General features: G+C 31.4%; 1 protein-coding gene across 1 annotated transcript; it reads left to right on the forward strand.

The window, feature by feature from the left end:
* Positions 1-503: 503 nt before the first annotated feature.
* On the forward strand, positions 504-1,335 carry LOC129959352 (uncharacterized; the record flags this gene model as incomplete). Its single annotated transcript, XM_056072171.1, has 1 exon — positions 504-1,335. A coding segment is annotated over exon 1 (831 nt), but the record flags the coding sequence as incomplete, so codon positions are not given.
* Positions 1,336-11,641: the final 10,306 nt, after the last annotated feature.

An 11,641-nucleotide genomic window follows, 5' to 3' on the forward strand; every position in this document is an offset into this window, starting at 1 on the left:
AGTCTATTCGATTCGAAGTCAGGAAAATTATTAAGTGCCCCTCTTAAATATCCGAGACTAGTGATTGGAGCAATTCCATCTCAGATGCCAAATTGTGCCGCTTACATGTCATCTTCAACATTTCATAGGGAAAATCCAGAAATAAAAAAGATGAAATTGGAACAACAATATGTAGAGAAAGCTCTCCAGGAAAGCATAATAGAAAAAAAGAAATACGATGAGACAAGAGAATTTAAAAATTTGGAAGAACTAAAACAGCGCATTTCTTTAGTAAATTTGAAAAATTTCTGGAATGTCATTCATAAAGAAAACAAAATTTTATTCGTGAATATTGAAGTAAGTTCTGGTCCTGAAATTGCCTTGTCTGTTGTAATAAATGATGTATTAGAGGTGTCAGCTTTTGTTGGAAAAACAAGCTTGTCAAATATTCCAAACATTTGTTCTTTACCTATAAAAATCAATAATATCAACACTTTAAATGAAATATTAGAGCATCTGCCAGAAATGAAGAGAAATAAATCATTGCTGAATTCTGATATTGTTTCCCAGATTCATAGTTTCATGGATAATTTAAATATAACCCAAGAAAATTTAACCAATGTTGTAGCATTTATTAAAGAGCAATCTGCCTTGATTATTCAAAATGAGCACAGTAAAATTTACTCCACTGAAATGATGATATTCTGCTCATTATTTTATTCAATGGCTCCGCATGCATATAAATTTGTCAGAAAGTCTGGCTATATTTTGTTACCTCATCCTGTAACTTTGAGAAATATATGCATACCTATCAACACTTGCCCTCAGTCAGAGCAGACCGAATTGCATTTCTTAAGGTACATTAAGCAGAAATTACAATTCATAGTATCTGCAGATAAAAATGTGATTCTTCAAATAGATGAGATGCACGTCAAACCCTACTTTGATTACAAAGGGGGAAATATATCAGGTTTCAGTTACAATTCAGAAAATGCCGCCACAAGTGTTGTGACTTTCATGATAAATAGTATTTCATCGTCATATAAAGATGTTGTTCACATTCTTCCTGTAAATAAAATAGCAGCAGACGTTTTACATGCATTCATTAAAAAAATTATTATTGGGTTAGAAAACATTGGTTTTAAAGTGATATGTGTAGTAACAGACAACAATTCAGTCAATCAAAAAGCAATGTCTCAGTTCGCTTCTCCTTCACAGTCATATTCAATTCTTTATCCTCATCCGGTAAATAAAGAACGACCTCTTTTTTTCATGATCGATACTGTCCATTTATTGAAGAATATTCGCAATAACTGGATCAATCAAAAGAATGTTGATAAATGTATGTTTTACCCTAATTTTAAAGAAACAACCTCAGAAAAAAATTCACAACAAGATTGTATTAAAAATTCTCTGGAAACTAATGATAATGTTATTCACTCTAATGGTGAAATAATTCAGAGATCTAGTAGTAAATCTGACAATAAAGTAGATTTTAATACAGCATCCTTCAAAACATTAAAATTATTGTATGAAACTGAAAAGAATAACATCGTAAAATATGCATACAATTTATCTTTAAAAGCATTGGAACCCAATAATTTAGAAAAACAAAATGTCAAATTAGTACTCAAAATTTTCAATAAATTTATACCTGAAAGTCTCATGAATTTGGGAGAGAAATATGAGTTTCCACACTACAAAGAAACAGCAGAATATATAAGAATAATAAATAGGTGGTGGGATATTGTTAATGTAAAAACTCCATTCACAGGAATCCGTGAAAATAATGTATATAAAAAACCACTGACATCATCTGAAACCGACAAAAGATACAAGTTTTTAGATGTATTTTTGAACTGGTTGGAAGACTGGAAAAATATGAAATGTGATACCGGCATGCTAACAAAAGAAACTTATTCTGCTCTTTTCATGACTACATATGCTTTAAAAGAAATAACTAAATATTGTCAGGAAGAATTCGAAATGAAGTACATTCTCCCAGGAAAATTTCAGACCGACAATTTAGAGGCACGCTTTGGTTTATATAGACAAATGGCAGGAGCACAATATCATGTTTCACTCAGACAGGTATTTGAAAGTGAAAACAAACTAAGAATGCATAGTATTTTAAAAATTTGTTTAAAATCAAACAAACATGGAAATCTCGAACTTTTTCAGGAAGCAGTTGGCGAAAATTGGGAAGAATTTGAAAAATCTATTTCTGAAAAATTACCTGTATTTAACATTTTGCTTACAGAAGAAGATTTTAAAAAATCAGAAGATGTTTTACCAGTGTTAGTTTATTTAGGAGGTTACTGTGTCCACACAGTCCTTAAAAAGTTGAAATGCAGCATTTGCAAAAAGTTTTTAACAAATGAAAAAGAACTGGACTGCTCAACTTCTTTAATTCAGAATTTAAGTCGAGGAAAACTTTTATACCCCAAAAAATGCATTGTAAATGTAATATTATATTCTTACATTATAATTCAGAAATTATGTACCATACATGAAGAGGAATTTTTGAAATTTTCCAATCAAAAGTATTTAGCAGCAGAGATAATTTTCAATAGTTTAGTGAATGAGGAACAAATACATGATTATGGTGAATGCATTTCAGGACATAAACCAGAAAATGTCTATAGAATGATAATTTGGTCTGCAGTCAATTCATTACTGAATAATTATTGTAAAAAATTAAATGATAGTTTGAGAAGCTCTTCTAAAACTGGAAAGAAAAGAAAACTAGATAAATTTAGTAAAGTTGTTTCTAACAAAGTAATGATAAAATATATAGTTAAATAAGAAAGCTCTTCTAATGTTTCAAAGATTTATTGGATATTTTTTCGAATAGAATACTGTTTCGTGAAATATTGTTTTTATTGCTTTCTTGGAGTTGACGCGACGGCAAATATTCATAAAACCCTTATTGTATGGAATTGTTTTGAAATTAATCAACAAGAGCATTGCAAATGTATTTTTTATATTATAATTTAAAAATTTATGAACCATATATGAAGAAGAAATTTTGAAATTTCCTAATCAAAAATATTTTGCAACAGATATAATTTTGAATGATGTAGTGAATGAAGAAGAAGTACATGATTATGGCAAAGGCATTTCAGGGCACAAACCGGAAAATGTTTATAGATTGGCAATCTGGTCTGCAGTCAATGCATTAGTGAATAATTACATGATAGTTTGAAAAGCTCTTCTAAAACAGGAAAGGAAAGAAAATTTGATAAATTTAGTAAAGATATTTCTAACAAAGTAATGATAAAATATATAGTTAAATAAGAAAGCTCTTCTAATGTTTCAAAGATTTATTGGATATTTTTTCGAATAGAATACTGTTTCGTGAAATATTGTTTTTATTGCTTTCTTGGAGTTGACGCGACGGCAAATATTCATAAAACCCTTATTGTATGGAATTGTTTTGAAATTAATCAACAAGAGCATTGCAAATGTATTTTTTATATTATAATTTAAAAATTTATGAACCATATATGAAGAAGAAATTTTGAAATTTCCTAATCAAAAATATTTTGCAACAGATATAATTTTGAATGATGTAGTGAATGAAGATAATAGTTTTAAATCTAGGGGAGATACACCTACTGGGAAACCTGCCCTGCACTTAATGCAAAAAAGGTAATGCATACCAAGCACCGTACCTCCAGGGTGATGTGGAAAGCGGCTGCATTTTAATTATTAATGACTTCTACAATATATGTGTGTTGAATTGCATGATATGGAAGTATATGAAATGATATTAACAAGTGAAAAGTAATTTCTTTTCACTCTCTAGCGCGCAGAGACTTTAGGGAATGGAGTGGAGTGTACCGTCTCGTTGTGACGTCACGGAAAGCCGCAGAGGCCTTGTCTATCGGGGGTTGTGACACTACGAAGGTCTAAACAGGGTAACTTTAATTATAACCACCCTGTATATATATATATATATATATATATATATATATATATATATATATATATATATATATATATATATATATATATATATAAAGAAATTCTTTAAAATTAAAAGCAAAAAGAGTGATATTTTAAGATTTTGATGTCTTTCAATATCCCTATACATCACAAACCGTACATTTCAGAGGTATGAAAGTTTTTGAGGGAGGACCTCGGGATTAGTGTCATTTATATGTTGAATTGTATCAAAACGCTTTTCCCTGTGTGTTGGGCCAGGACTGGGAGAAATCAATAAAATAGTTTTATAGGCTTGGAACTCTGACCCTTTCCGCCATTATAGCTCGAGAAAAAAGCTATGGACCGCTTGCTGCTGTAGTCAGTCAGCTTCCTATAGCAGACCAGCTTGAAGTTTTGCATTTTAAAACTCTTTTTGCGTTTAAAATTCATGCAAATATTTCTAGTTCAGAAACGAATTACATTCAACACAAAATGTATCATTCTCTGACATTCGCATAAGTACTTAATACGTTTAGTTTCTCTTTTGTAGCAGTACTTTCTGAGTTGTAACGTTTAATTGCAGATACTCATGAAACCAAAAATTATGTTAGCATAGGTTAGATAGAAAGATGTTTAGACTACTCATTGTAACGACTAGCGATATTTACTGATCAACGACGAGGAGTTGAATAGTTACTGGGTTATTATATTGTTTACGCATATATATTCATAAAAATACGAAATTCATTCATAATATATAAATAGTCATAAAAAATTATAAAAGTTGCAATGATATAGCAAATATCGATCCGTAAATATTTATACTAGGATATATACATATGCAATAGAAGTCCTCAAAACAATACTGGCATTTTAAACAATGCATTCTTTATATTTATAAGTATATATTGAAAAAACTGTAAAAAGGCTACATTAAGAGAGATAGAAATTTTCCATAAAACATTCAATATCTAATTTTTAAAAAATACTCTTCAACAGTATGTAGGGGAAATCTTATACCTTTTTATTTTTTTGGAGTCCACTCCAGATTGATTAATATCAATCCGTGGATTTTGGATTTTGGCAAAAATAGGAAAACCTAATTGAGGAATGATATTTTGTTTTATTTACTGGAATAGCGACAGTGTTGTTTTAATACATAATGTTATAGAAGCTGTATTACACTCTTTTTTTTTTGTATATATCTTTGTAAAAGCATCTGGGATTTCTATAATTTTTCCTGTTTTTCAATTAGTAGGTGGCGCTGCGTTTTGTTTTGGAGCTAAATATTTTATACAAATGTTTTATTTCTAATAGAGTATAAAAGTCTTAAAAAGTTCCAGAGTTCGAATGGAAAACAAAATGTTCTCAATATTTAAGTTAATAATCTGTAATATAATAATAAACAATTTTCTTGTGAGATACTTTATTTTCCAATTTATGTTTTAAGTACCGGGTGTCCCATAAATTTGTAAATACTTTAGAAGTTCATAAAAATTGAAGGAATGAGTATATTTTAATGCGGTTTGCGAAACTGTTATTCTCATGAAGGGGGATTTTTTTTCATACAAAAAAAAAAGAAATAGTTCAAAAATTTGTGGTTAGAGGGCGCTAAACACAAGCAAAACATACAATTCTACGGGAAAAATACTTTTATTTGCATGCAAGCAATTGTTTACATGCTTATCACACCAGTACTACAGTACTTGTTCTATGTGTCCGCCATCACCACAAATAACAGTTTGGAAGCGGGAGACAACACTGGTAACTGCATCATACAGCATATCCGGATGAATGCATGAGATTTCGTGGCGAATGGCTTCCTTTAGCTGCACTACGAAGTTGGCCTATGGCGGTACACCCGAGACTTAAGGTAACCCCATAGCCAAAAATCGAGGGGTGTTAAATCTGGTGAGAGTGGGGGCCCTTCATGTGTAAAGTGACGGCTGATTATCCGTTCTTCAGTAAAAGTTCTTCTCAAAAATGCCTTCACTTCGGTGTCGATGTGAGGAGGTGCCCCGTCTTGCATGAATGTCACTGTGTCAAGGACATCGTGTTCGAATAAGGACGGTATCACTTCCTTCTGTAACATTTCCAAGTAACTTGTTCCATTAACTGAACATGTCTTCCATCCTGCTTTTTTTAACAGGGCTTTTCAAAGAAAAAAGGGCCTACAATAATGGATGCAGTGAAACCACACCAAACAGTAACCCGTGGTGAATGCAGGGGCTTCTCAGTGTAAGCATGTGGATTCTCATGTGCCCATATTCTACAGTTATGGGTATTAACTGCTCCATGCAAAGCAAAATGAGCCTCATCTGTCCACAATATTTTCAGCAGCCATCGCGGATCATCTTCAATTTTCGCCAAACCCAATTTGAGAATATCAATCTCTTAGCTGTATCATTTGTAAGATATGATGCAGCGATTGCAATTTGTATGGGTACAATTGCAATACACCATGAAGGATATGGTGCACCGAAGTCTTTGGTATACCAGTTATTCGTGCCACTTCTCGTGCGCTACTGACTGCACTTGTAGACTGTTCCCTTAGCGTGTCCATTTGCGAAGAGACATCGGGGGTACGGACTGTTGTTAAACGAGGTGCACAACTGCGTGGCCGATGACACAAACTTCCAGTTTCTTCGAAACGGCGTACTAGGGAAACAAGTCCAACAGGAGTGATCGGATCTGAACCTTTCTTCAATCTTTTCTGGGTCCTAAACTTTCGTAAGGCTTCAGCCGCCTATTCGTTGCTGACATAAAACAACTTTACCAATAGTGCTTTATCCACCAGCGTCAACATCTTAATACAAACCGTATGCAAACCTTTAGAAATGATGTGTCAATCGCTCACTCTGCCTTTCATAAGACTTTAATTTGCATATTTCCACTGATTTGCTTGTGTGCAGCGCCCTCTATTGACAAATTTTTGAATTATTTTTTTTTTTCTATCAAAAAAAAAATCCCCCTTCATGAGAATAATAGTTTCGCAAACTGCATTCAAATATACCCAGTCCTTCAATTTTTATGAATTTTTAAAGTATTTACAAATTTATGGGACACCCGGTATATGTTTCCATTATTTGTTTTCTTAGATGGTCTCTTATTTAACTCGATAAACTTCTTTTTACCGAATACTAATAAAATTACCTTAAATTTTTTAAAGAAACTGAAAATTCAATTTTCTACTCTACGGAATCGATGGAGAAAAAATTATATTGAAAGCTATACAAAAGAAAGTTCAGTCAAAATGGCAAAAGAATTCTTAATTGAAGATTCAAATTTACTACCACTAGAATTATTTTAAGATGATTATAAAATATATAAAAGTTTGAAATATTAAAAAGGAACTTTTTAAGATGTTATTGAACTACACATAACGACTGACTATAATATTTTTTTGTATGTAGGTTACGACATTATTTATATGAAACTTATGATGCTGGAAAAATTTAAGGCTCAATCAAATCATTGGTTTATTTTTTATTATTTAATTTAATACCTCAATTAATTTGAAAGTAATTCAATATACTTACAAACGTATCCCAGAATAACAAATGCAGTGCCATGTTATTTGTTTAGGTGGATTTTTGTGACAACAGACAAGTATATTTTGTTTTATGTTATCAATAAACAGCTATTTCAAGTCTTTATATTTATTTAGAGAAAAGTATGATTTGATTAATGCAGTATTATATATATTTCAGCTCCAGTATACATTTTTTAAAGGAATATTTTTAAACACATATTGTTGCGTAATTGGTGCTATTAATTACATAGATCTGGCAATATAATTAATAAGAAATATGGATACATATGAATCTGATACTCCGGTCTCATAAATGAAAAATAAATTTCTGTATTATAATACATATATCTCAGTTGCATAATTCAAATGAATTTTGTTAAACTATATTGAAATGGCATTTAAATTTGTTTAAGTTATTCATATCATTTTGCAGTAAAACAGTGAAATAATATTAAGCATTTTTGAATACATGAATATTTAGCCTTGATATCTGTATCTTTGAAATATTTCATGTTTCATTTGACTACCACATTATTGAATTAGTGTTGAATCAGTTATTATTAAAATGATTCATATGAAGACATTAATTTCTTATGTTAAATGAAAACTGAATATGATGCAGCATCAAATACACAACAAATGATTTGGTTTAAAACTAGTACACATTAGATTTGAAATTATAAGCAAGCTCCACACACACACACAGGCTGTGATTAAACGAACTGCTAAAAAAATAAATGCCAAAGAGTTGACACAAATCTAATCTTGACATAACATAATTAAGGCACATGCTGAATCCTAACTATTTTGCATTATTACAAGCGCTTTATTTCTGTTCAAGAATTTGAATACGATGAGCACTAAGAATGAGAAAGATAAGGTAAATATACAGGGTTATAATCAAACTTCCCATATAAACAGCATCATACAACGCAAGCGGGCGAACGGAGTGCAACGAAATGTGCTATATAGAACTATACACGAATTTCGATTTTCGAAAGAAAAAAAAAAGTTCCAAAATATCCACCAGAGGACGCCTTTTCCAGAAAAACATTAATTTTAACACAGTAAACAACCAAAGCAGAATACAGAAAAAATATTAACATTTAATGACTAGTTTCTGATCATCCTGTCATTGAATCACATTAAGTAAAGGTGAAGGGAAAGTGATGGTACGTTGTTTGATGGAATAACAAAGTTAAATTTGCAGAAACAAGAATAGATTATACTCTGTTTCACCCTAACTTGGCAGTAGTGTATATTCTAGGCAAGCCGAATCGCAGTCGTTGTCAGGGAAACTGGGTTACTTTAAAGTACAAAGTTACTAGAAATGCAGATTGCTGGCGAAACTTTATCTCTCAAATTTTTCGCCAAATAGTAAATATTTATTTACTTTATTATATTATCACTTTTTCGGAGAATTAATTGTTTCCTTATTTTCATTATTTTTTCAATACATTTTAATAAATCATTAATGTTATTTCATTTCGTTTCATCGTTTCTCAAAAGAAAACCCTAAATCTTTCAATATTCTGTAAAGCGTAGTTCGGCTAATGTTTTTCGAAAAGATATCTGTATCATCGTTCACATCTTTTAAAACTTTATCTAATGTTGGAATCTCATTTCTACGAAAAAATGCATGGATTTTTCGTCAAATATAGGATAATGTAAAATCATCAGATTTTACAAGACCCGAATGTTTACCTACTGAGCCAGGTCGCTTCTTTCCAGGGGTACTTAAAGGACTGGATGCCTTTATTTCTTTTTTCAAAAGGAAAACTGTTCATTGCGAAACATCTGTAAGGTGCGAAACTTTATCGACGATTCGATTGATAGGACCTTGAGGGTTTTCTCGGAGTCGAGAATAAACATTTAATATGTTTCTGCATGCTGCACTTTTTGTTGGTTTCACTCGTCTTGAAGGTGTGCACAGCGTAGTCGGTGATAACACTTTCTATTTTTCAGACATTTTAGAAGTGAATAAAAATGACGAATCGAATAAATATTCAACAATCAAAACTAATGACTACTAATGTGATTAATAGTATAAAAAACATCAGCTGGTAAAAAAGCGAAAATAAAAAAGTACTAAAGATGATAACGGTTGCGAACTGAATGAAGCTGAGTTGGCGGAGACGTAAAAGAAAAGCGCGCCAAATATTTGACCTTGAAGACCGGTTCTAGCCAAAGTGGAATTCATTATGTCAAACTTTTAGTTTTATTCGTTCGCTTTATTTATAAAATACTTAACAGATAAGCACTTCTAACTTGAGAATAATTTTAAATACATACTGATAAAAAAAAAGGATTTCCGTAATTTATGATATTATTTGATAAATTCCCGCATTTTAACTATTATAAAGTCGGAATTGATGGAGAACTCTTTCCCAACGCGGAGCGTCACATTTTCTACCTTTTACAATACTGCCAAGTTAGGGTGAAACAGAGTATAGAACAAAATTACACAAGAGGAGCAGTTGTTAATCGTGTCCAGGACGATGTAGGAAAAGATGTTCCACGTGATCCCCCTCATTCACCTTCAAAATTTCAAGTTGATGGACAGTGTGTTCAACAACAGATCGTAACTGATCAGTTGTGATGATTCACACATGAAGCGTGATGTAGCTTTTTAAGTCAATTAACGTCGTATTATGATACCGTCATCATTACAGCCGGAAACATCGACATGACAAAAACTGTAAACCTTTCTTACTCTAACCTGTTTTGCATAAAGCTTCCTCTTATTCGCAAGCATGCAAATCTTGACATTTTTTTCCTAGAATGGACAGATTTTCCCAGCTTTATTACTCATTATTCTTGTTCTGGAATATTAATATTCTTTCTGTATTCCGTTTAGGTCGTTTATCGCGTTAAATTTAATGTTTTTCCAGAAAAGGCGTCCCCTGGTGGACATTTTGGAACTAATTTGTTTTTTCGAAATTCCGTGAGCGCATCTCGTGTATAGTCTATATATCAAATTTCACTGCAATCCGTTCATCCGTTTCCGTTGTAGGATTCTGTTTATTGGGGAAGTTTAATTACAACCCCCCTGTATTATTTGAAAGAGATTTCAAGCTATTAAAAATCTAGGAAAAAGTTATTGTAAGTTCAAATTTTTAATTGAAATTCATAAGTAGTAAAAAAAATAACAAAATAAATAAATAAGAATAAGATTTTGTTTTCACTAGATCCTCAACTGTCAGAGACTCGGAATACATTGAAAGGAAAACATACACTGCATAATAACGCGTATCACAAAAAAGAAGTCACTGAAAGACAATTTCTCCACCACAAACCTTTAGAATATGAAATATCAATTCAGAAATGACAGGTTAAAAATAAAAATCTAATTTTATATTTATATAAATTATTTATCGTTTTTGACATAAGAATATATTTATAAATTAATACACCTTTATTATGAAAAAAAAAAGAAATATTTAAAAAGACTAAGAGAAACAATGAAAACAAATTATTTCTTTTTTCATATCGGTAAAATACCTATAATTATTTTGATGTCTATATAGAGAAACATGAATAATGCATAAACAGTTATTACTGTATTTCTACAGAAAATTTTTTATGCATAGATAACTGTTAAAAACTTAAATGTAATATTAAAAATACAGGGTGGTTATAATTAAACTTCCCCTATAAACAGCATCCGACAACACAAACGGATGAACGGATTGCTAAGAAATTTGGTATATAGACTATACACGAGATGCGCTCAAGGAATTTCGGAAAAAAAAGTTATAAAATGTCCACTAGTGGACGCCTTTTCCGAAAAACCATTAAATTTAACATAATAAAAGACAAAAACAGAATATAGACACAATATTAACATTCAAGTACAAGAATTATGAGTAATAAAATGTAATATCGAAAAAAGCTGTCAGTTTTAGCCAAAAAAAAAAAAAAAAATGTCGAGATTTGCATGCATGCGAAGAAGAGGAAGCATTATGCAAAACAGGTTAGGGTATGAGACGTTTGCAGACATTGTCATGTTTTATGTCTATGCGATTTTTGGTTGTGGGCCAATTAAAAAGTTTGGTGTATTGTAAAGGTGTTCGACGTTGAATGACTTAAAGTACTCCGTAACGCTTCATGAGCGAAGCATCTCAACTGATCAGTTACGATCTGCTGCTGGACAAGAAGTCCACCGACTTGAAATTTTGCAGGTGAATAAGGGTGGTCACATGA

Source organism: Argiope bruennichi, chromosome X1 (assembly GCF_947563725.1).
Source record: "Argiope bruennichi chromosome X1, qqArgBrue1.1, whole genome shotgun sequence".
Taxonomy (NCBI): Eukaryota; Metazoa; Arthropoda; class Arachnida; order Araneae; family Araneidae; genus Argiope; species Argiope bruennichi.